This window comes from Musca autumnalis, unplaced genomic scaffold, assembly GCF_047663935.1.
Source record: "Musca autumnalis isolate F117 unplaced genomic scaffold, ASM4766393v1 scaffold_4, whole genome shotgun sequence".
NCBI lineage: Eukaryota > Metazoa > Arthropoda > Insecta > Diptera > Muscidae > Musca > Musca autumnalis.
Window position 1 is genome coordinate 32,252,328 of NW_027411977.1, and position 27,119 is coordinate 32,279,446.

The following is a 27,119-nucleotide window of genomic DNA, read 5'->3' on the forward strand; positions in this document are numbered from 1 at the left end:
ACGACCCTCACCTTCGATCATGATGAGGAGATCATCAGCATACGCACAGATCTTGAAAGTGGTCGTTAACTCCCGCAACAGAGAGTCCATCATGAGGTTCCAAATAAATGGACCACAGATAGACCCCTGAGGCCGGCCTCGCTCCACATCTCTCCAGACCGTCTCATTGGCTCCCACGACACAAGCCCTTCGTCCACTGAAATAACTCGACCAGAGAACAAACTCCCGACACCTGATCTCAGACAGCTTAGCGAGCACGCTATTCCACGAAAGGAAGTCAAATGCACCCTTAAAGTCAACAAATATGCCTAAGACATATTTGGCATTTGACCCGCTCAGACTGTTCTGCACATGCATCCACGCGTCCACTGTACCTCTACCCTCGACAAAGCCGAACTGATGCGGTGAAGGACTCACGCCGCGGCACTCCGCAAGCCTGGCCACCATAATCCTCTCCAGCACTTTTCCAAGCACTGGGAGAAGACTTATGCCCCGAAACGAGCGAGGATTACTCCTTACCCGATCAGGCGACTTGAGGAGCACCACGACGCGAGCCTCCTTCCACGCACGCGGGAAGTACCCCTGGTTAATGCAACCACCAAGAACGGAATCAATATACTCAGGCATGACCTTCGAGATGGCTTTATACATCCTTCCAGTCATGCCGTCGATACCTGGCGATTTTCTACTCCTAATCCGGCAGATACTGTCCGCAACTTCATTACGCTCCAAGTACGGAGGCTCACCCAACTCCCACACAAGCGGGGAGGTGAATGAGTCTCCGACCTTGGAAAGAAAGACCCCAGCAAAATCCCTACGTTTCCCGCCCAACCTGAGGCCGTCGACGTGGAGCCAAGACGCAACGCCTGTAGGTCAACCTCACGCTTACACCCACCGTGTCGGCACACACGGTATACCTTTCCCCAGGGATCATCCCTGTTGTCCTGTATAAATCTCCTCCAATCGTCTTCTTTACTCCTAGATAGCTCGTCCTTGTATGTCCTAAGAGCAGCAAGGAACTCAGCTTTACGCTGAGCCAGATCTTCCGCATTGGTTCGTCTCGCCCTTTGGAAACGCTTCCTCAGGCGCGCAACTCCTCTCCGCATCAGACCCAGCTCGCGGGTCCACCATTTGACCTTACTTGGCTTCCCCTGACGGCGTCTGCCAAGGAGTACGTCATTGACGCTTCTCATCCACTCATTCAACTTGCTGACCTGGTCATCTAACGGCAGTGCCTTGAAGTCCGCTAATGGCATAGCTGCCTCCCTGACACACTTCGCATAATGGTCCTAGTTCACGTCTCGTTCCATCCAACCCCGGAAACGCTCAGTCGCCCGCGTCCGTCCCCGTGGCGTGACCATAATCTCAATGAGCCTATGGTCACTAATACCCCAGTCTTCACTAATCTGCCAACTAAACTGGTAACCCGTCATTGCTGCCACATTTGCAACCGTCGCGTCAATGGATGGACCATCGAAGGTATACAGATCCGAGGGCTCATTTAAAACCACCAGGCCCCTCGCTAACACCCATTCACTTAGCAACTCTCCTCTTGTGCGGTTCTGATGGCCAGGTGTATGACTGGTCATCTTCGAGAACCACAAAGAGGAGGTTGCATTAGCGTCTAAACCGAGGATTAGCGGACCATTACTCTCAAGGAGTAGTACCGCATCCATATACCCAAGATAAGGCTCCAGGGGCAAGCTAAATCTACAATAGATGCTAGCCAACAACACCTTTCCCCCCGCCCACTCAACGGACAGACAAACCCCCCCATTGGCTACTTAAAATAACAGTACAGTCAATGTCACTGCTTCCCACAACTATAGCAGAGTCACAATTATGGTCCGTAAAGACCCGCATACCCCCCCGCAAACCCCTCACACAGTCATCTCTACAATAAGGCTCTTGGAACAATCCTATGGAAGCACCTAGTCGTAGAAGCGCCTGACCAAACTCCTCAGTGACACTAGCGGACCTTTGGCAATTATATTGGAGGACACTCATATTAAAGCCTAGAATTCAGCCTGGCTGCCAACGCTGCGTACATAGGGCAGGGCAGTCAATGGATGGGCAAATGGGGAATATGTGGCTAAGTTATCGGAAAAGTTGGAGCCGGAATTAATGAATTGTGGTCAACGGTTATGTCACTTTCGAACCCTGTCACGTTTGGAATCGTCGCTAATCCTGTGTCTAGGTTTTTAATAGAATCGAACATACCTTTTCAGAACTATATTAGTCCCAATTTACATTAGGCGAGTTTACTTGCGGCAATTGTCAGTTTGTAGGTGAGAGAGGGTGCTGAGAGGCAAAGGGTTACCATATGCCTCACATCTCTCTCCCACAAAATGACAATTGCCGCAAGTAAACTCGCCCAATGTAAATTGGGACTTAATGCGAGTAACTATCTTGTAGTGTGATAGTTCTTGAAAATTAAATACAATACAAGTTTCGACCCACCTCCAACTTTATTTTAAGAATCTATATAAACTTTTACCGTTTACGGCGAAGCAAATTTGCACAGTCGTTAGTTTTTGGCAATTATGTTTTCCTAAGAATTCCCTAAAAAAACCGAACCCTTGCACAACTTTCACTTAATTAGACTGAAGGTCTCTTTTGTTCAACAATTAATTCTATTTTTGTTTCGGTTTTTTTTTGCTTTACCAGCAGTCATTGTCGTGCATCTCGTTGCATTTGCAACAAAGCATATAGTTTCAATGGAATGAGAGTGTCTGGAATTATGTCCGGATGCAGCAGCATCCATGCATTGAAGCAGCAGCCAGGCAGGCAGTTATTCATCTCTCTGCCTCCACACACCGAATAATGTGTAGTTAAAGTTCGAGCTTCATTTAACTTATGAATTGCAACATTTTCATTTTATTTCATGATTTGCAGTTTGTCTGCAGTCATGCTTTTTGTTTTTTTTTTTCGTTTCTAGTTCGTCAGGATGTTTAGCGGTATTGCTGGGCCCACTTAAAGTGTCCATGGGTAACATAACAAAATAGCATTTCCCCATGTAATACTTTGTCTCGCCTGTGAAAATCAAACAGAGCATGGAGTATGGATGGCTGGCTGGTTGGTTGGCTGCTGTGGTGGCATATATAATGGCCATGCCGCGATGGATAGATGGATGCTTCCATGCTTGAATGCTGAATAGCTGTATGGCAGCATACTGCATATGCCAACAAGTGTAAAATTAGTCAAAAATGTTTTGTCAGTCTCCACGCTTTTGAAAAATAAGTGGCTAAGGCCACAGTCACATGAAAAACGGAAAACCAAAAATAAAGGCGAAAATCAAATTTAAAATAATTTTCTACAAAAAAGAAACCAAAGCAAAGGAGGGAAGCCAAGGGAAGTGCTTAGTATCACTTTGCAAAACCAGACACTGGGACACTGACAGGCAAGTGGTGTAATATGCACAGAGGTGTATGAAAAATCTTTAGACAAACAGTCATTTCATTCATTGGCTGCCTGGCTGTGTGAGACAACCCACATGTGTTTTGTCAAGTTGCATGCATCATGATGCATGCATGCCGGCCGCCAACCCGCCGTATACCGTATACAGATTAGCAGCAAACAAACTTGTTAAATTGAAAATTGTTGATATTTATTTTGTTAGTTTTTGGTTTCTTTTTTGTTTGTCAATTTGTTAGTCTCCTTCCATTGACGTTGCAAAAGATTTCCTTCATTTTTTATGTTTATTTTTAAATGCAAACTGCGAAACAAAACAAAAAAAGCCAACTATGTCTTCAAAAGTACGTCTGAAATCGCTTTATCGCCTTTAAAGCATCAATTAATTTTAAATGTTCGAACATAATGCCAAACATGGGGTAATGAAATCAGTGAAACATTTTCAATAATGGCGATAATAAACGTCGGGTGGCGGTATACAACCCAGAAGTGACCTAACAATAAAGATGGGTTTTTATGTGAAGACTACTGAATCTGAAGGTTGCCAGGAATGCCAGTTTAAATATCTGTGGAGGAAAAGCAATTTTAAATTCTAGAATTCCAATATTTATTAAAAAACATGATGCTTACTTCTCCCTCTAGATGATATATATCCGAAGCCCCTCCCCACCTGCCATAAAAAAGGATATCATATCGAGAGGACAATCCATACACAAATTTCAGGAACTAACACCATCAAAAGGTAAATGAAAACACTAAATACCTAGGACCTCACCATTAAAAATACACGGAGGCGTTATTTGTAGGCAACGATAGATGACTCCATCACCTAGGGCAGCGAACAATAATCCACTTCATCATCATCTCATACCGTAGCACCTGAAATTTATTATGATCGTTTATTCTCTTCCACTCTTCTTTATATGTATATTGTTTTCTTCTTCCATTTTCGAATACCGATTATTTTCAGCTCGCCTTCAAACATCCAACCATTATGCTATATTTCACGAGTGGCTAAGGGGTATCACCAGGCATATTAGATGTTATTTCAGTGTGTAGACGAAAACTAAACTTGGCCCTTCAACCGAATTTGTGGCCTAAACCAAGAACGCTGAAAAATTGGGAATTTGCCTCAACAGGAAGGATATTCGGTCAGCAAGAAGAAGCCATGGTGGAGTGTTACAAACTATCTGCCAAGTGTGGAGATAGTCGTTAAAGCCATGCTGTGTCGATGAAATAGTTGGGCCCAACATTAGCCCGGTTTTGGGAAGTCATAACCGTCTGGTCATGGGGATTTTAATGTTCATCATGAGTTGTGGCATTGGGTCCTCGGAAACGACAAGAGCTGATTGATATCTCTACATTTTGCACGGGCAATGAGGATGCCCCTAACAGAATTAGGGGAGAGTTTCACAGTTCGCCAGATATAATGGCCTGAGTACATAAGCTGCCTCGCCTGGTTGCCTTGCTTTCCTACTTCATTTCTGACATAACGAAAAAAAAAAGAATAAAGAAGAAAAGGGCAACCTAGTTCGAAATTCGCTCGGACTTCTTTATTCTTTTATTTTATGTTATGTCAGAAATGAATCAGGAAAGCCAGGCAAGCAGGCGAGGCAGCTTATTTACCCAGGCCTTTAAGGCAAATAAAAGAATAAAGAAGGCCGAGTCAATTTCGAACTATGTTGCCCTTTTCTCTTTTATTCTTTTATCAGAAGCAAGCAAGACAAGCAGGCGAGGAAGCTTATGTACTCAGCCCTTAACTATCTGCCCATCTGACAATTCATCTCCATCAGCAGACCGCCCGATTTCATCCCCTTTAAAAGCTGAATTTTCATCAATTACGAGAAAGCTAAACGCCTGGGTACATAAGCTGCCTCGCCTGATTGCCTTGCTTTTCTGCTTCATTTCTGACATAATAAAAATAAAAGAATAAAGAAGGCCGAGAAAATTTCGAACTGGGTTGCCCTTTTCTTTTTTATTCTTTTAAGTCCATATTTATATTAGGCAATTTTCCTTGCGGCAATTGTCAGTTTGTAGGAGAGAGAGGTGGGGCATATGGTAACCATTTGCCTCTCAACACCCTCTCTCACCGACCGACAATTGCCGCAAGGAAAATTGCCTAATGTAAATATGGACTATGGGCGAAACCTATAGCTCTGCGTGTTGCGTGTGCGTTCAAAAATACAAAAAAAATACATGTATTTCAAATTGAAAACAACAACAAATATGTACATTGTTTTTGTATTTTTAAACGCACACGCAACACGCAGAGCTATAGGTTTCGCCCTATCAGAAGTAAGCAAGGCAAGTAGGCAAGGCAGCTTATGTAGCTAGGACTTAAATGGTCTAGTTCCAGAGAGTTCACTAATCTCCGCTTCAGAGATCTGATGTTTGGGTAGCAGAAGGACGTTGCGAGAAATATCACTGCTGCAGCCGCTCACCATATACATATGTATGTGCCAGCTGGCCGAAAACACGAAGTGCACGGCAGAGAAGGAATATTGTGGGAACAATCATATTCTAAGAGCAAAATAGTGTATTTTAATAATCTGAAAATTTACATTGTTAGCGAAACAATATATTTTGTGTCATTATGTTTCCTGACACAAAATATATGGTTGAAACAACAATATATATTTTAAAATTTTTAAAATGCACTATTTTGCTCATAGAATGAGATTGCTCCCACAATATCTCTTCTCTGCGTGTGAGACCAAATTTCCCAGCAGAGGCTACAGGATTAGCAGCGTGATGAGGTTCCTCGTACAAACCCCAGTGACCCCAGAGTCGGGGAACTGAAACTGGAATTTAACGGGTTGGTCGGTGAGCATAAGCGGAACGAGTGACTAAATTATCTGAAAATTTTCAAAATTAGAGCAGGAATAATAGAATCCTGGAAAGCTCAGTTACGTTTGGCGACGTTACGCTGACTGATTCAAGAGGTGTGCAAGTTATTTAATCACAGTAGGTCTATTACTGCCGAGGATGAACCACCACAATTTACAATGAATGTTGTCACTACAATTTACATTGAAAGCGTTGAGCCGTGATGGTAATGCTGAAACATCTGGATGAGCCGGGAGTCGTGCATCTCACTGAAGTTTTAAGCCAGTCTCTAGCCACCCACATCGTTCCGGAAGTTTGGAAATAGGAGGGTTGTCCTGCTACTGAAGCCAGACATGGATGCCAGCAAAGGCGAATTGTATAGACCGATTTTGATGTCCATAGCAAAGACCCATGAGTCTTTTATCCTCCCCAATGTCAGAAATAGCTTTCCAGTTGCCGATCATCAGCATGGATTCCGTTAGTAGCACAGCACACCAACAACGCTGCACGCCATCCGCACGCATATTAGTGGAGGACTCAAGCTGAGCAAAAGTCTTTGATACTGTGAAGCACTCCATTTTGTTTGAGAACACCGAACAGACTACCTACCCACCGGCTAAATTTGAAGCGTTGGATAATCAATTGTATTTGAGGATGCCAGTCGTACGTGGAATTCAGAAACAAGAAGCCCAAGCACCGTAAAGTTAAACAGGGATTCCCCAAAGGTGGGGTGATATCTTCGGAACTGTTTAATCTCTACCTCTCCCGGAATAAAGACGGCGTTGAGCTCGTAACATATGCGGATGATTATACGATCTTCGCGTCTGGTACCTTCCCTGATGTCATTTGTGAAACGCAGAACTCCTATTTGACTGATCTTACAACCCCACTAAATCTATGGCCACTCTTTTCAGCATATGGACTGCAGAGGTTAGCACTGAGTTGAATGTCATGATCGATGGCAGCAGAGTTCCGACCACAAACTACCATCAAATTCTAGGGGTCACATTCGACAGCATGTTAACGTTGTCCGAGCATGCCACATCTGCAACAAGCTGAGATGTAGGAACAAGGTTCTCAAGTCCCTAGCCGGGAACATATGGGGCGCTGATGAAGAAATATTGTTGATCACATATAACGTGATAGGTCGATCTGTGGTAAGCTATGTGGGGCCAGTATGATCCGCGAATTTAAGTGCAACTCGATGGAAACCTCTCACAATGTCGCCCTGGGAACTGCAACAGGGTGCCTCCTAATGTCTTCATGCGGAGACAAATACTCTTCCGGTAATTGCTCGGGTGTTACCGTGAGAGCCATCCTAATAACCATATGGAGAATAGGACTTCCCACCCAGGCATGTCAGGAGGGAACTTCGTGATGTAGAAGAAGAGATCTAACGTTACAAGAGAGAACCCATAGAACCACCAAGACAAACTAGGGTAGTTTTGGCCCAACTATGCTCGGGATGAGGCAACCGTCTAAGTTCCTATAGGCAAGGATCTATATCCCCGTGCAAAACATCTGCCCAGCATGCGGCACAGACCTGCACAACACACTTTACCTCTTCAACTGCCCTCCCAAACCTACTCAACTAACTCCAGTACCATGGTTACATCCTATCGAAGCAGCCACATTCCTAGAACTGGCGATAGACTCAATGCCTGTTACAACAACAAGTATGAATTAGAGAGACTTCTTGATCTCATTAGTTGGGCAGCTTAAGAGATTAATGGAACCCAGTCTGTAGAATACCATAAAAAAACTTATGAGTTTAAAGTTTACCGCAGCACGCTGTGGAAGCAGAAAATAAAATGGGAAAGGAGATAATGTTCCGATTATTTAATAAGAAAAGTGAGTTGCGGGAACCAGTTATACGAAAAAGAATGGGAAAAATTAATTTCTTTATATAGCCTTCTCATTTGGGGAACGATGAATGTAAGACTTCTAATTGATCTGGACAAAGCTAAAATGTCAACATTTGAAATTATTTCTAATTCACCAGGTTATGTTTGTAGAATCCAAAACAAAATTTTTAACAATTAGGCAGTGAGAGCATAGAATGCAAAACCGGCAGCGGTTATGAAGGAAATGAAAAGTGATCAGAACAATGAATGTCTCAATGACTGCATAAAAATTGTAAAGAAGATGATTTCAGGCTTCCAATTAATCTAAAGGAGAAAGTGAAGAATGAATCTGCGTGCGGCTGAGGAATAAGCATAATAAGAGAATAAAGCAGCCAAGATCACCCATATATGTTAACGTGACCCAAACAAACACATACGTTCTCTTCATTCTGATCTGTCTTGGTTTAGCAAGGGAAATACTCGCTCAGAGAGACTAATGAACAAAATATTTTGAGCAGCACCAAAATAATGTGACCAATACTCAGTTGAAGAGGCGTCTTGATATCCCACAGATATCCCACAGACACAACATCGAAGCAGCTTACTTACGACACGAACAAGCCGTACCCGGAAATTCGCAATTAGTACACTTTGTTTACATTGAGATATTTAATAAAGAGTAAGCATCAGCATCATCATTTGTAACCAAAACCTATCTTGCGCTTTCAGTCACTTGAATATCAATTTTCAGTGACTATAGCTACCATTCGAGCCTATCTCAGGAACCAGAGGAAACTTGTCGTTACATAACTTTGTACATACAGTCTGTTGCAAAAGTTAGTATGCGGCATTGAAACCAAATTGTATTAGGGATAAAAAGCACTATAACTTGTTGAAAGCAACAAGCAATTATTTTTTTTTTTTTGAGAGACACGAGGGTTGTCTTCGTTGATAACAATGGTAAGAGCGCAATATTTACATACATTGGAATATGTACGACTTGAATCCCAAAAACAGTTATAGATTTTGTTCAAAAATATCGAGACATTTTTACACAGTTCCACAAAGGTTCTCCGCTCCATACTTACTTTTGCGATATAAATTTTGGGCTTTTTGGGATTTGAACCGTACATATTTTTATGTATGCATACATTACACATTTTTCATTGTTATCACCGGAGATTGCCTTCATGTGCATCAAATAAAACTAATTGTTTATTCTTTTCAATGAGTTATAGTGATTTTCATCCGTAATAGATTTTGGTTGCAATGCTGTATACTAACTATTGCGACAGACTGTATGTACCTTTGGGTGATGTTGAAGGCGCTGAAAAATACAAAAATTTGGAATAAATCTCTTCATCTACATATACCGTTAGTAGGTAGACAAGAGCACTAGAATGTAAGTACAAATCGATCCTACATAAAATCATTTGAAGATATGTATTTCCAAACCCCAATGCTACCAAGAGGAAAACAAATGTTTTACTTGACATATTTGCATTTAAAGTTATCTTGCGGAACGGTGTGAGAACAATACATGTTTCAAATTATTATTATAATTTGATATTCCCACGAACTAATATTGTCATTAAATTACCATACATTTGTCTCTCAAAAAACTACGCCAGCGGTAAAATTTCAAATAGAAGCGTAGGTGACACCTAGAACCTAGAATGCAGAACAAAAAACAGCTGTGTGTCTAAAGCCTTTCATTTTCAATTCCGCCGCAACTCTAATGAAAATGACATGTATTGTCTCGAATATGACAACACGCACCATGAGACATACAAGACACTATCTGCAAACAAAACCTGCCTACCGTAAGGTACTTTCAAAAAAAAAAAAAAAACAACAATATTGCCAAAAAATTAAACAATTTAAATAGTTTTCAAAATTTTGCAACTTATTTTTATTTGCCATAGTCTCATTATCCCCCCTTAGAGTATAAATGTGAAAACAAGTTTTGCAATTCGGCAACGATATCCGACATTAGTATCTTTGCATATGTCACCATACGGTGTAAAAAACCATGGTAGGAACTTTTGTCATAGAGGTGCAACCATGGCAATGCTACTGGTTGCAGTCACCACATGATTTGCCTGCCCGCTGTTGTATGGTTTATACTACAGACAGACAGGTATCTTAACAGTTGTTGCCAAAATATTTTGTTTACTTAAAAAATGGAGATATTTGTCTTAACCATTATTTTGACGCTTTACAATCTCTATGGGCTTGAATTTCCACAAAAAAGCACAAACGGCTAAAATTCCATTCACAAAAACCGCTGATAAATGCAGGTTTAGTTTTTCGAAATGCTTTGCTGGCACAATTTTCATATGACACTTGCCCAAGGAGTTGGAGGGTAAAAACCGAATAAACAAATGATCTGAACTTACGCATTATGGCGTTAATGATCGGCTATTTACTGTGTGTTTTTTTTTTTTTGGTTTTGGCTTCAAAACCAAGTACGTACAAGAAAATAAAACTAATGTGAGAATTGCTCTGGTTTTTGGCATACGATTGTTGTTTGCAACCAGACTAGCCTAAGTGTCTCTAGGCTTGACCATGCCCCACTGCTAAGGTGACAACAAATTATGATAGCATAACATTTTATAAGGTGGGTTAGTGCATGTATGAAAGGAGGTGATTTTTAAACCTGGTCGTAGGTTGTTAGAAGGGGTTATTGGGAATTAGGATCATTAGGGGTTTAAACCACTACGACACACAAATAGGGAGCGACAACACCAACGCCAGCTTCATAATAACTTTACGTTCGTGGATTTGACATAACGTACCAGTCGGTCTTGCTTCTATCCGCACAAGCTGATTCATAAATACACATGGACATCACAGATCTCATTGATCAGATGAGAGAAGGGAGATGTTTGTGGAACAATTTTTTGATTTGGCAGGTAAATCCCCCAAACTAAGCTCAAGAGTAGAGCTGTTGAAAATGTTCCTCATCAACGAGTTGTCATGACTTCGGCCAGGGTCGATGATCGTCGCTTCCGATTCCGAAGAGTTGATCTTTGTTTCTATATATAGTGGCCAAAAACGTTCTTCAATCTTGGGGGTAGGATAGACGTGGTGCAGAATCGATAAAATATTTTCTCTATTCCAGAACCAGCAAGATTCTACTAATTTCGACTATTTGACATTTTTAAAGTGCAATAATAATCACTTTCAGGAAACGCATGCGATCTTGAAACGTTACACCTGGAAATGCCTTGAATGAATCATATGTGAATGGCCTTATTCAACATGATGAGGGTTACCGAAAACTCAGAGGTATTAGAACATTTCCAGCTGACTATAAAGCAGAAAAGATGAAACCCTTTGCAGTGATTCGACAATTCGGGCTTCCAACGTTTTTTATCCTATCAAAAACTGTATATAACGTTGATACTTCTGAGGAAGAAGCATTCAATCATTCAATTCATTCTCTGATAAAGCTCCATTGATCCGTAGTGATGCTTGCTTTGCCTGCCACGTGCGAAATAACTAAGTGTGTTTATGACCTCTACATAAGATTTATGCTGATATTCTACGTGTGCATGTGTACATTTGATTCTCTCTGAGGAGATTTCGGCAGCTAGCAGATGTAGCAATAAATAAACTGCCAACCAATTCTGGAGATTGTCCTTAAGTTAAGGGATATTAAATCAGGTTGTGTCAGAATGAGATGGCAGCAAAAATCGAAGATGAAAAATAATAAATAAATAATTTTGGTCTTAATAATTGAGCAATTGAAGACATTAATGAACCCTAGTCTGAAGAGTACCACGAACAAACGTCGAAAGTTTGCGAGCTTCGAAGAAGGAGAATGCTCGAGATGCGGGAAAAAGTAATGCAAAGGATAACGAAAAAATTAAATTCGCATCCTCATGAAGATGGTCCACCAGTGTAATGAGGAGGCACCCTATTGCAGCTCCCAGGGCGGCATTGTGACAGGTATGAATATTCTTCCATGGCGTAGCGCTTACATTTACATAGGTTACCATAGATGTTCGCATAACTGAAATAAAAAGCGTAATCGACAAATTAAAAGCAAACTAACCTCCTGGAGAAGACGGCATTCCACCTGAACTCTTACAAACAAACACTCAAGCATCGGCAGAAATACTAGCGCCGCATATACAAAAAGCATGGTTATTAGAACAACTACCAGAAGCGTGGACAAAAGGGACCATAGTAAAACTCCCAAAGAAAAACGACCTCAAGGACTGCAATAACTGGCTATAATAATCAATAATAGGTTGCAGTGTATTGAACAATCACTTCAAGAAGAGCAAGCAGGCTTCAGACCACATAGAAGCTGTTTAGACCAGACCAACACTCTCCGCATTGTAATCGAACAATCCATTAAATGGCGATCATCACTTTACCTCGTCCTTATTGACTTTAAAAAAGCTTTTGATTCCATAAAAATAGGCGCTATATGGAAAGCTTTGAAAAACAAAGGAACGCCGATGAAGCTTATCCGCTTAATAAAAGCAATGTACGACAACACCGCCCTACACGTACTACACAACGGAACCATAAGTGACCCCTTTTACACCAATGTTGGGGTAAAACAAGGTTGCCCTCTTTCACCACTACTATTCGCCGTAGTGCTGGATGATATCATGTTGAAGCTGTCCCACAGGAAAAGCGGAATAATATGGGGCATGCATAAACACATAGAATACCTAGCATATGCAGATGACATTTGCTTATTATCTCACAAATTTTCTGATATGCAAGAAAAATTAAACGACTTAGCTGTAATCGCAAAACAAGCAGGGCTGGATATTAATATTGGTAACACTTTTGCAATGCAATAAACAACTCGTCCGACTGCAGCTTCACGATCTCAAACCATCCTATCGAGTTTGTCAAAAGCTTTTGTTATCTGGGTAGCATGATGTCGATTGACAATGGTGTTGGCGACAATATTGACAACCGGCTGAAAAAAGCCAGGTCAGCATTTGGCCGTTTACCAAATTAAATTAAAAAAAAGGATCTCGACGTTCAGGACGTCCAAAAAACACATGGCGCAGAACAATCCAAAATGAATTATCACGAATTAATAAATCAATCAATGATTTAAAACAATATGTATCGATAAAATAAGATATAATTTTCTTGTAGAAGCCCTATGCTCCCAAGAGGAACAATAAAGGAAAAAAACCATAGATGTTCGCATATTGATTTAAAAGAGGTGAACAGGCCAGAGCCTCAAGTGCTGCCAACCACAGATTTGGAAGACTTGTTCCTTCTTCTGATCTTATTCTAAATAGCAGGCGCTTGCACGGACTACTTAAACATGCTATCGAACGTTACGCCCAATATCTTGGGCTAGTAAGTGGTAGGCATCGGGACACCATCGACCAATATATTTGGGGGTAGTATCATTTCAGCCATTTTGGCGGTGATATTCTCCTATTCCTCAGAATAGGAACTAAGTCAGCTATGTAGATATTAAACCCATGACATATGTCATATACCATCGATAAGATCCGACGCCAATGCCGTCCGGAAGTTGTGAGATTGCAGAAAGGTAGAAGTTAAACAGTTTTGGAGGTATTACCACTCCTTCGAGAACTCCTCGTTTCACTCTAGGCGTCTTCCATTTCTTATTTCAGATTTCCACAAACGTCCACACATTATTAGTTGATTATCCTTATCAAATAGCTTGGCATGGCTGACGGTTATGAAGGCTTCAGGCCTGGCTTCAGCTTCAACTTTCCAGGCTTCTGGTACAATATGCCTGAAGGTATATTAAGAACACTTGACAATTAACATCTGCAGTTTTGTCTTATCACTTTCGCGGTCCTTTATAAATTGCCGTTTAAAAAAACACGCCCACATCTACGTCGGATCTGTCACTGCCACTCCGTTGAAAGTATCGGCCGTTCTATCATCATTCTTTTCTCGATTAGAGAATGATTAAGCTGTTGCCACAATTTACTCAATCTTCTTAGAATGTTGCATTGCTTCAGGTGATCTAGCCAGTTTTATCGCTTTTGCTCTTTTACTAGCCTATTGAAATCAAGATAAGTTCCCTAGTTCTTCAGGGTTCATACGACGAACTTCATCATACTCATTTAAAAAATCCGTCTCCTAAGTCTGATTATAGATAGATCATGTTCGAAAAATTCTTTAAATTATCCGAACATCTAAGGGGGTGGACAACTCTCTGAAGCGAAGATGGTAAATTCTGTGAACTCCTGCAAATCAGCTTTTTCATGTTTCAGAAAAGTACCGGGTTAGAGGTTATGAAGTCTAAAGGAGAAAATTATAGGAAGTTGGTCTAGGCCAACGTACAAAATGCAGACCTACCAATTTGCTCGGAGTGTTGAAGCCTCTCCTGCTATTGGACCAGCAGGTATACATCATTCGGCTACAGTTTTAATAATGTCCAGCTCTTTGAAAGGCGATTGTTGAATTCTCTGAACCCTTGTCAATCAGCATTTTTGTGGTTTAGAGAAAAGCAGCGGCCAAGTAAGGTGTTTTATTAACGGAGACGATGACAGGCCAAGCAAAATGACGGGTTACCAGAATACGTCATTTATCTGACCGGGTGTCAAGTGGTAATGTCTGGCGAGTTGTGGCAGTCTCCTCTTAGTCTACTCGTCGCCTCGTAGTAGCGTCTTCGTTCACAGTAGAAAACTTATCAATTTGTACCCCTAGGACGGAATACCAAAGCTCATGATGGGCATTGAAATCGCCTAGCACCAGATGAGTATTGCCATCCTCAGGCAGAGGATGAGGCAGGCAGAGAATTCAGGGCACAACTGTTTATTGCCTGTATGCACACATTCAGAACTTCTACTTTGGCAGTCCCATACTTTACTGCTAACCCCATAAATTTCATTATGGGTCCTTAGAGACTAGCTTAAGCGAGGTAGATCTGTAATGGTCAGACTGGTGTGTATAAGGAAGGCAAGTCCTCCTCCTCCGTCTCTTTTATAATACTTTCGCAAAACGTTGTAACCTTCACAGGTGACGGTGAGCTTTGTTTCCGGAATCGCGGAAACCATGATGTTCTGCGACTCATAAAGTGTACAATTTGGTGACGTTGTATTTAAATTTCAGGAACGATACATTTCCGGGTCGTTAAACAGCAAAATGGGGTGCAGGATACTGCATTTGTTGTCGTCAATGGGGCTGCGAGAGCGTCTTGTATTCAGATGACGACGAAGTTGTGAGACACGCTGGAAGATGTGTTGGCGCAGCAAGCAGCACCATAACTCATATGGAACACATGCTGGTCGAATACCCGAAATAAGATCAAATTTGCCAGCAGGGGCGACGGGAGTAGCAAATGAGCGTGATGAGCTTCGTCGCACGAACCCTGAAGACCCAAGAGTTAGAGAGATTACTCATGAAGTCAACAGGTTAGTAGGCGAACATAAGCGGAAAAAGTGGCTAGATCTGTAGCAGTACAACATTGGTGTAGGATTAAGTAAATTGAGGGCAACGGTTAAATCACTCTCGAATCCTGAAAAGAAGGATGACAGAACAGCAGTTACTTTCAACGACGTGAAAGTGACCCAAAGAGATGCGCGTGTTATTTTAACCGGCAGTTCATAGAGCACCCCGAGAGAGATAGGGCGAAGAGAAGTGTGCTACGCCGTTTAAGAAGAGCCCTTCCAGCCGCGGACGTACCACCACAATTTACGATAAGCGATGTTGCAGATGCAATCCGAAACGCGAAATCATCCAAAGCGTTGGGCCCACACCGAATATCGATGGTAATGCTTAAGCAACTGGATGAACCTGGAGTTGAGTATTTAACAAGTGTCCTCAACCTATCGTTAGCCACCCTTATCATACCAGAAGCCTGGAAAGTTGGCAGGGTGGTACCGTTACTGAAGCCTGGCAAGGATGCCAGCAGAGGTGAATCGTACAGGCCGATTTCGCTCCTGTCGCCAGTAGCAAAGATCCTAGAGGCACTACTCCTCCCCACGATGAGAAGGTGTTTTCCAGTTGCCCAACATCAACATGGATTTCGGAAAATGCATAGTACTACAACAGCATTAGACGCCACATCCACACATATCAGTAGAGGACTGAACCAGAAAAGGTCCTGCGACCGAACAGTCATGGTGGCTCTTGACCTATCGAAGGCTTTCGATACCGTCAACCATGCCAAGCTGTTGAGGATATAGAGAAGACTAATCTCCAGCCATGTTTGAAACGTTGGGTAATCAACTATTTGTGCGGACGCCAATCGTTTGTGGAATTCAGGAACATGAAGTCCAAACCCCGTAGAGTAAAACAGGGAATTCCACAAGGAGGGGTGATATCTCCGGAACTGTTTAACCTTTACCTTTCTGAAATTCCACATTCTCCAGACGGTATAGATATCGTGATGTATGCCGATGATTGTACGAGCTTGGCGTCGGGTCCTATCATCGATGACATATGTGATAAGTTAAATGTCTACATAGCTGACCAGTGCAGTTCTTCCATCTGAGGAATATGAAAATATCCGCCGCTAAATCCACTGCCACACTGTTCACCACATGGACGGCTGAAATGAGGCTCCCACTGAACATATTGGTCGATGGTGCACTGATTCCGACCACTAACTACCCCAAAATACTGGGTGAAACGTTCGATAGCATGTTTAAGTCGTCCGTGCATGCCACAGCTATTTGCGATAAGATCAGCAGTAGGAACAATGTGCTCAAGTCGCTGGCCGGCAGCACTTGGGGAGCTTACTAAGAAACCTTGTTGACCACCTACGATGAAATAGACCAGTCTGTGGTAAGCTATGCGGCGCCAGCATGGTCTGCAAAGGTTAGTACTACGCAGTGGAAGAAGATTCAAACCTGCCAGAATGCTGCCCTGAGGACTGCAACAGGGTGCCTCCTCATCACACCAGTGGATCATCTTCATGAGGAGACGCAGATTTTACCGGTGCGTCAACACAATAAAACGTTGTCGATGCAGTTCCTGCTTGGGTGTTATCGCAGTGAGCATCCCTGTCACTATTTAATGGACAGTCTCGTCAGGAGAGATCTTCATGATCTAGAGAGAGAGGTCCAAAGGTATAAAAGAGAACATCTAGACCAACGAGCTAATCAGGTAGGCTTGGATAGCATTCACACTGACATGGTTGCGCAGGCAGTACAGAGATACAGTGTGAATGCCGTACTTGGAGACCACCCCCCCGCCACCCTAGCTGCCAAGGCAAACACGAGTGATTTTATCCCAGTTAATATCCGGACGATGCAGTCGCCTCAATTCGTATTGGGCCCGAAATGACGCCACGATACCCAACACCTGCCCAGCATGTGGATTGGGACCACACGATACACTGCATTTGTTTAGCTGCCCAGCTAACCCCACTCACCTGTCTCCTGATTCCTTATGGACGCAACCAGTCCAGGTTGCAGAGTTCTTGAATCTGGATACAGAGGAACCTGATAACTGAAATAATACACGAACGAACACATTTGCGTTGCTACAACAACAACAACATAACTCATATGGAAGTAGACCTGGAGGTGGTTTAAACTTGAGCAGCCTCAGAAGTGCATCCATTCCTTACATTCATTACATCTCAACGATATTGACATGTGGAGTATGTGGATCTGGCAAATGAAATAGATTCATGTCTCCGATTTCTTCTCTAACCCGGCACGGACCAAAAGATCTCGGAGCTGGTTTTCTGAGATATATTGCATTTCGTATTCGTGTGGAAGTATGACTGACTTATGATTCCCTAGTGAAGAACTGAGAGTTCAGCATTTTCGAATAACGCTCTTATTGCTGGCATTTTTTCTGGTGTTGAAATTTGGAAATCAAAGAACAAATAGTGTAGACCTGATCAATACCCTACGCCTCATAATGGAACAAAATGCAGAATGGTGTACCCCGCTATAAGTACACCATTCTGTATTTTGTTCCATTATGAGGCGTAGCGTACTGTTCTACACTGTTCTACACTATTTGCCTGAAGCTATCTTGTTCATATCTCAGGGTATGATTCCCAGGTCAGGCAACATGGAATTTCAATGGTGGCAAAAATACCCTTCAGCGTATTGCTAGCGACCGACATTTCCGAAGTATCTCGGACACACCGTTCGTACTCGGCTATAAAAAGTAGGTCCTACATCAATGAGCTAACAGCAATCGGGGTGCACTAATTGATGTAAGCGAAGTCTCGCTTGTTCCTTCGGGGATGTTTGTGGGAACATATGTTTGCACACTAGACTGATAATTTTTTGTTCGTTTTGAACTCCCTCTAAATGTTGTCTATTTGATCCCAAAACCTTATGTATGAAATTTTGTGGGTGACGTTAACCGATCCTTAACGTCATATTAAGGTTTTTGGATTAAATGAACAAAATTTGGGGGGTGGGAGTTACAAACAAAATAATGTTTGTTTTCTTTGTTTTGGGTCAATCTAATGTCGCATATGTCGCATCTTGTACATCATATTGTGATCATACATCACATTTATTCAACTTCTTCCTTGCCCCAACATCAACGTCTCTGTCTCGAAAATTTCAATTAATGTTCTCACTGCACCGACTTAATAAAAATGCACAAAATAATAATAATAATAATGACTTGAAATGCTTTTAAGATAGTGTCCATTTGTTACAAAACCAAACAAACAATGAAAGAAAAAAAAATCGAAACGAAACCCAACCAAGTGTGACCAAGACCAAGTAGTAGACAAACATAGCAAACACATGTCTTTTGTTACAATCTTAGATTGAATTTAAACTTTAAATTAAATACGAAAGAAAAAAAAACACAAAATACATACCATTAGCATTTGCTGATTTTATTCTGCAATGAGAAAAACAAATACACGAAATTAGTATACCAAATAAATTATTTCTTTTAATTGTGCTTAGGCAAAAGCAACAACAACGCCATTAATAATGGCAATAACATTTAATCGTAAATTTCCATTTCCGTTCCCATAAATTTTAGCAATTCGATCGATACTACTTTTTCTAATGGTGCCATCTTCATTGTTCGGTCGGTTTTCAATGCTTACGTTGCCGATACACACACGTTCTTAACGGTTTATTGGTCGGTCAACGGGACAGGAAGATTGTAATTTTTTTGGAAAGCCTTGTAAAACTTTCATGAATAATTTAAGTTTTCCTTGGTTTATGGGGCAAGGTAATTGCTTTCTATTTACCACTCGACTACAAAACACTCATTGCAAATAATTACCATCATTAAGTGTGAAGAAGTTGCGATTGTAATTATATTCTAAAATGATTTTTCTTACATTCAAAATAAAAGATGTTAAGTAAAATTAATTAAGCAATTCCATGAAAGAAACATAAGCGTTTTATTGTGAAGAGATGAAAAATAGTGACCTGTTCCCTATTTTTCAAAATTCTACTTTACAGCCTGTTTCTGTATGTCGAAAGAAGAATGTGTGCGAAAAAACTCGTCCAAACTCTTCTGTGTTTTTCAAATTTGTTTTTTGTTTGAAGCAAAGGTAAAATATTTCGAAAACTAAAGTTCGGTCGTGTTTCATTCGCACACATTCTTCTTTCGACATACAGCAACTGGCAGTTAATTTAAAAAAATAAAAAAAATAATTATTTCCCAGCAAACATTTAAAAAAGAAATTGATGAGTTTATTCTTTCTTCTGCGATTTATCTTTAGGGTCGCAAAATGATGGCGTTCATTTTATTTGTGTTCAAAAAGATTACATTTAGTTGAAATTTAATAATCCCATATCTACTCATCTTTTCATAGTCGCATATATTTATGGAAACGGAAGTACTAACTTGCAGTACAAACAATTAAATATTTATATCTACTTACCTTCTACATCTTAGAACTACAACCATAACAATAGCACCTATTAGAGCTGATAGAATTGAGACTACAATCAATGTAAATGCCCAGCCAATTTCTCCAGATGCATCTGTAACAAAAATAAGAAGTAAAACAAAAAAGGAAGAAATAAACATAAAATTAGCATTTGATATAAATACATATTGTTCGGATATAAATTGTATTCCAACTATGAATTTATTTAATAGAATTGTTATGTTAATACGATTTAAATTTTTTTATATGCAACATAATATGAAAAAAAAAACACACACAGATAACATATGCATTTAAATCGATACGCTATTGTTTCCATGTCCCAACAAAAAACCGAAACGAAACAAAGAAAAAATAACAAAAAATGTAATAAAATCACAACATCGTTTTTCTAACGTTTATCCAGCAAATGGCACTGCAAGCAAATCGAATGACATAAAAATTGAAAGTTATGGCAGTTATAAAGACTTACATTTGCATCAAAAAATTCGAACCAAGAGAACAAAAGAAACTGTAGATTTCTAAACATAGATAAGTGGCTTGTAATTTTAGTTTCTTCCTTTAAAATTTTAAGATGAGAGGAAAACCTTTTGATAGTTGGAATTATACTGGGCAATCCTTAGAGCCCATAGAAGGGCTCAAAAACTTATATAGAAACCTTAGAGCCCATAGAAAGCTCACAAAATTTTTTATAGAAATCTTTACAGCCCATGGAGGGCTGAAAGAATTTCTATAGAAATCTTAAGAGCTCATGAAGGGCTCAAAAAAATTTCTATAGAAATCCTTAAAACCCACGGAGGGCTCAAAGAAATTAGTACAAAAATCTTTAGGGCCCATGGAGGGCTCACAAAATTTCTATAGAAATCTTTAGGGCCCATGGAGGGCTCAAAAAATTTCTATAGAAATCTTTAGGGCCCATGAAGTTCTCAAAAAATGTCTATAGAAATCCTTAGAGTCCATGGAGGGCTCAACAAATTTCTATAGAAATCTTTAGGGCCCATGGAGGGCTCACAAAATTTCTATTGAAATCTGTAGGGCCCATGGAGGGCTCAAAAAATGTCTATAGAAATCTTTAGGGCCCATGAAGTTCTCAAAAAATTTCTATAGAAATCCTTAGAGTCCATGGAGGGCTCAACAAATTTCTATAGAAATCTTTAGGGCCCATAGAGGGCTCAAAAAATGTCTATAGAAATCTTTAGGGCCCATGAAGTTCTCAAAAAATTTCTATAGAAATCCTTAGAGTCCATGGAGGGCTCAACAAATTTTTATAGAAATCTTTAGAGCCCATGGAGGGCTCAATGAAATTACTATAGAAATCTTTAGAGCCCATGAAGGGCTCAAAAAATGTTTATAGAAATCTGTAGAGCCCATGGAGGGCTCAAAAAATTCTATCGAAATCTTTAGAGCCAATGGATGGCTCAAAAAATTCTATCCAAATCTTTAGAGTCCATGGAGGGCTCAACAAATTTCTATAGAAATCTTTAGAGCCCATGGAGTGCTCAGGAAATGTCTATAGAAATCTTTAGGGCCCATGAAATTCTCAAAAATTTTCTATAGAAATCCTTAGAGTCCATGGAGGGCTCAACAAATTTCTATAGAAATCTTTAGGGCCCATGGAGGGCTCAAAAAATGTCTATAGAAATCTTTAGGGCCCATGAAGTTCTCAAAAAATTTCTATAGAAATCCTTAGAGTCCATGGAGGGCTCAAAACATTTCTATAGAAATCTTTAGAGCCCATAGATTGCTCAATAAATTTCTATAGAAATCTTTAGAGCCCATGGTGGGCTCAACAAATTTCTATGGAAATCTTAAGAGCCCATAGAGGGCTTAACAAATTTCTATAGATATCTGTAGAGCCAATGGAGGGCTCAACAAATGTCTATAGAAATCTGTAGGGCTCAAAAAATGTCTATAGAAATCCTTAGGGCCCATGGTGGCCTCAACAAGTTTCTATAGAAATCTTAAGAGCCCATAGAAATCTTTAGAGCCCCTGGAGGGCCCAACAAATTTCTATAGAAATCTTTAGAGCCCATGGAGGGCTCAGGAAATTTCTATAGAAATCTTTAGGGCCCGTGGAGGGCTCAACAAATATCTATAGAAATCTTTAGGGCTCAAAAAAATGTCTATAGAAATCTTTAGAACCCATGGAGTGCTCAAAGAAATTAGTACAGAAATCTTTAGGGCCCATGGAGGGCTCACAAAATTTCTATTGCAATCTTTAGAGTCCATGGAGGGCTTAACAAATTTCTATAGAAATATTTAGAGCCCATAGATTGCTCAATAAACTTCTATAGAAATCTTTAGAGCCCATGGAGGGCTTAAAGAAATTACTATAGAAATCTTTAGAGCCCATGAAGGGCTCAAAAAAATTTTATAGAAATCTGTAGAGCCATGGAGGGCTCAAAAAATTCTATCGAAATCTTTAGAGCCCCTGGAGGGCTCAAAAAATTCTATCGAAATCTTTAGAGTCCATGGAGGGCTCAACAAATTTCTATAGAAATATTTAGAGCCCATGGAGGGCTCAAAAAATTTCAATATAAATCTTTAGAGCCCATAGATTGCTCAATAAACTTCTATAGAAATCTTTAGAGCCCATGGTGGGCTCAACAAATTTCTATGGAAATCTTAAGAGCCCATAGAGGGCTCAACAAATTTCTATAGAAATCTGTAGAGCTCAAAAAATGTCTATAGAAATCCTTAGGGCCCATGGTGGCCTCAAAAAATTTCTATAGAAATTTAGGTTTCTATAGAAACCTATCGTTGTCGCGAGTGGACGTGTTTTTGTTAAGCTCCTATATATACCCTATATATCCCGTAACGAACGTTTAAATAAAGTTACAAACTTTGTAAAAAAGTAACTTGGATACCTTTTTGTCATACGCAACCAATAAAAGTTTGTTTAAAGTCCTGTGCTTGTTTATTTCACAAATAAACTTTCAACATAAATGAAAAATTTTTTTTTTTTTTTTTTTTTTTTTATGTTGTATTATAGTTGACCTTTGGACTTATTATTCTTGGAGTTTTGGTTTGGCTTGAGGTCATGCAAAACATAAAAACAACCATTTGTAGTTGGTTTTAATGTATCACTTTATTTTACCGATATTTCGATCGTCCTCGACGATCATCATCAGGGTTTTTGACTTTAAATAGAAAAAACAATAACATATTGTTACATAAAAAATTTTTAAATAACAAAAATATAAATTTAGCAATAATTACATTTTGTTGTTTTACGTTAATAAATTGGCGAAAATTCTACTTCCACTCATGTTCTAAGGTATTTTCCAACTGAAGAATTTCTGTGTTTCTCAATAGTGCTTCGGTAGATTTGAGCACAATTCTCAGTATCTGTCTTGTAATTAATGCGATATTTTGATGGTACATTAATGATGTGGAGCATTTCCAACATATATCGCCGTCTGTAGTTATTTCTTGTGACAGTATTTGTACATCATTTAAGTCAGGTGTGTGTCCTGTTACTGCACAGTGTGCTGCTAGTGCAGTTTTTTGTTCTATAGGTTTGCTCTTTATTCTTTGGTCAGATTTATGCCCACTTAACCTTGTTTTTAATTTTGTTTTGGTCGTCCCGACGTAAACCTTTTCGCATGTATTAGAAATATCGCCATTACATTTGATCTTGTAAACGACGTTCGATTTTTCTTCGTTTGGAATTTTCGCCTTTGTGCGGCTGAAAAAGTTGTTGTTGGTATTGTTGCTTTTCAATGCAATTTGGTATTTTTCTTTGCTGTATAGATTTGAATTCGAGAAACGTTCAGAGAAACCTGGCACATACGTTGCTCTCTTGTAAATCTTCTCTGATTTTTGTTCTGTGTGACAAATTTTATTGGTTTTAGCCTGCTTTATTAATTCATTGATAGTCTTTTTTGGGAAGTCATTCATGGCCAGAATCTTCCTTATTTTGATTTCATTACTCGCGTGGAATTTACTATCACTTATATTGAGTACTCTGCGTATGAAATTTGTAGCAGTATTTATTTTTATGCGTCGTGGGTGTTTTGAATTAAAGTTTATAATTCTTCCCGACGCAGTTGGTTTTTGATACCAATCCAGCAACAGTATATTTCCTTGTCTAATTACAAGTGAGTCAAGATATGGTAACTTATTATTTTTCTCAGCCTCCATTGTGAAACGTAGCTGCTGATTATATGAATTTAAAAGGCTGAGGGTAGCGTCAACTTCATCCCTTTTCACAATGCAAAATATGTCATCGACATACTTCGTCAGAATCCTTGGTTTTGTAGTCAATTTTTGCATGGTTTCGTCAAGTAATTTTTCCATGATTATATCCGCGATTATTGGGGATATTGGTGAACCCATTGGCATGCCTTTTAATTGTTCGTAAATTTTGCCATTATATAGGAAGTAACGCGAGTCCTTAATACATACGGTTAGTATATCTATAAATAAATGCATTGGAATTTGTGTGTGTTCCTTAATTATATTCCACTTTTCTTTTATTGCATTGATCGCAAGGTTTATTGGCACACTGGGGAATAGAGAAACAACATCGAAGGAAATCAACATTTCGTCGTCATCTATAAATTGTTGGTTGACCAAAGACTTGAATTCACATGCATCTTTTATATTGTATTTTGAGTCTTTTGTCAAAGACTTCAAAATATTAGCCATGTATTTTGATAGCTCATATGATGGTGAATTTATAAAGGAGCAAATAGGACGTAATGGAGTCCCGTCCTTGTGAATTTTCGGTAGTCCATAGATTTTTGGGACTACCGAAGTCCTGTTTATGAGTTTATTTTTGTCATTTTCATTAATGACTTTTAATTCGAAAAGTTGCATGATTAATTTGTTGCACTTTTCTTGTAAGGTTGATGTGGGATCTTTTCTAATGCGTTTGTATGTGCACATATCACTTAGTAATTGTTGCATTTTTAACTCGTATTCGCTTTTAAGCATTGCAACCGTTTTTCCACCCTTATCTGAGTTTAGGATTAATATATCCTTATTTTCCTTGAGAAACTTGTTAGTTTGCACCACTGTACTTAAAACAAAGCGATCTCTTTTGCTCAATTTGATGTTACGCATGTGGTCGTTAATTAGAGTTACAAAGTTCATTCTCGCATTCTCCTGTTGTTCTCTACTCTCTAGAGTCTGGATACAATCTTCTCCCTCAGCAATAACATTGAACAGTGGGAAAGTTGTCTTTGTTGTTGGGAGTGCGAATTTTGGTCCCAACGAAAGCAACCACTCCACATTGGTGGGTATGTTGGTGTTGGTTATGTTGACGAACCATTCTCTTTTGTGTTGTGTGATGAGTTCCCGATGTTGTTGTTGTTTTAATTTTTCTAACTTGTTGATATGAGTTGTTTTGTGTTTTTGGCTTTCTGTTTGAGTGATGATGTTTTCACTCTCTGTGAAAAGTGTGAAATCTTCTCTATGCAAAAGGTTGGCGAGTTTATCTTTGGCGATCTTTAAGTTCTCCATTGCCATATATGATTGTCTGTGTTTCTCTTGTATGAGAAGTTTGAGAACTTTTGTGTGGAAATTGTATGTGAGGGTATCTAATGTTGTCCTTATATTTGTTGGTATTGTATTGTTAATTTTGAACATGGTGTGGGTGTTTTTTGTTGAGTTAGTAATGAAGTTGGGTACTATACCTTTTTCTCTGCATTTGATGAGAAAAGTTGTCGTTGATTTTAGGCGTGCTGATTGCCTGTTACATTTTGTATATTGCTTGATGATTTTCCTCGTATCATCGTCATATTTTTGTTTTAAATTTTTGTATAATTTCATGTTGATTGTTTTAATTTTGCGGCGTGCCGTCCGTGCTTTAATTTATGTTGTATTATAGTTGACCTTTGGACTTATTATTCTTGGAGTTTTGGTTTGGCTTGAGGTCATGCAAAACATAAAAACAACCATTTGTAGTTGGTTTTAATGTATCACTTTATTTTACCGATATTTCGATCGTCCTCGACGATCATCATCAGGGTTTTTGACTTTAAATAGAAAAAACAATAACATATTGTTACATAAAAAATTTTTAAATAACAAAAATATAAATTTAGCAATAATTACATTTTGTTGTTTTACGTTAATAAATTGGCGAAAATTCTACTTCCACTCATGTTCTAAGGTATTTTCCAACTGAAGAATTTCTGTGTTTCTCAATAGTGCTTCGGTAGATTTGAGCACAATTCTCAGTATCTGTCTTGTAATTAATGCGATATTTTGATGGTACATTAATGATGTGGAGCATTTCCAACATATATCGCCGTCTGTAGTTATTTTCTTGTGACAGTATTTGTACATCATTTAAGTCAGGTGTGTGTCCTGTTACTGCACAGTGTGCTGCTAGTGCAGTTTTTTGTTCTATAGGTTTGCTCTTTATTCTTTGGTCAGATTTATGCCCACTTAACCTTGTTTTTAATTTTGTTTTGGTCGTCCCGACGTAAACCTTTTCGCATGTATTAGAAATATCGCCATTACATTTGATCTTGTAAACGACGTTCGATTTTTCTTCGTTTGGAATTTTCGCCTTTGTGTTTTTTCTATTTAAAGTCAAAAACCCTGATGATGATCGTCGAGGACGATCGAAATATCGGTAAAATAAAGTGATACATTAAAACCAACTACAAATGGTTGTTTTTATGTTTTGCATGACCTCAAGCCAAACCAAAACTCCAAGAATAATAAGTCCAAAGGTCAACTATAATACAACATAAATTAAAGCACGGACGGCACGCCGCAAAATTAAAACAATCAACATGAAATTATACAAAAATTTAAAACAAAAATATGACGATGATACGAGGAAAATCATCAAGCAATATACAAAATGTAACAGGCAATCAGCACGCCTAAAATCAACGACAACTTTTCTCATCAAATGCAGAGAAAAAGGTATAGTACCCAACTTCATTACTAACTCAACAAAAAACACCCACACCATGTTCAAAATTAACAATACAATACCAACAAATATAAGGACAACATTAGATACCCTCACATACAATTTCCACACAAAAGTTCTCAAACTTCTCATACAAGAGAAACACAGACAATCATATATGGCAATGGAGAACTTAAAGATCGCCAAAGATAAACTCGCCAACCTTTTGCATAGAGAAGATTTCACACTTTTCACAGAGAGTGAAAACATCATCACTCAAACAGAAAGCCAAAAACACAAAACAACTCATATCAACAAGTTAGAAAAATTAAAACAACAACAACATCGGGAACTCATC

At 39.4% G+C, this 27,119-nt stretch overlaps 1 protein-coding gene across 1 annotated transcript in view; it reads right to left on the reverse strand.

Moving 5' to 3' along the window:
* LOC141402783 (uncharacterized) overlaps nucleotides 1-19,977 on the reverse strand; it is a 62,723-nt gene extending 42,746 nt beyond the window's left edge. The window contains exons 1-2 of the mRNA XM_073984731.1: nucleotides 19,879-19,977; nucleotides 18,853-18,875 (exon numbers count right to left, since the gene is read on the reverse strand). Of these exons, the coding sequence (XP_073840832.1) occupies nucleotides 18,853-18,875; nucleotides 19,879-19,904 (49 nt within the window). The 5' untranslated portion in view covers nucleotides 19,905-19,977. The remainder of the gene's footprint in view (nucleotides 1-18,852; nucleotides 18,876-19,878) is intronic.
* Nucleotides 19,978-27,119: the final 7,142 nt, after the last annotated feature.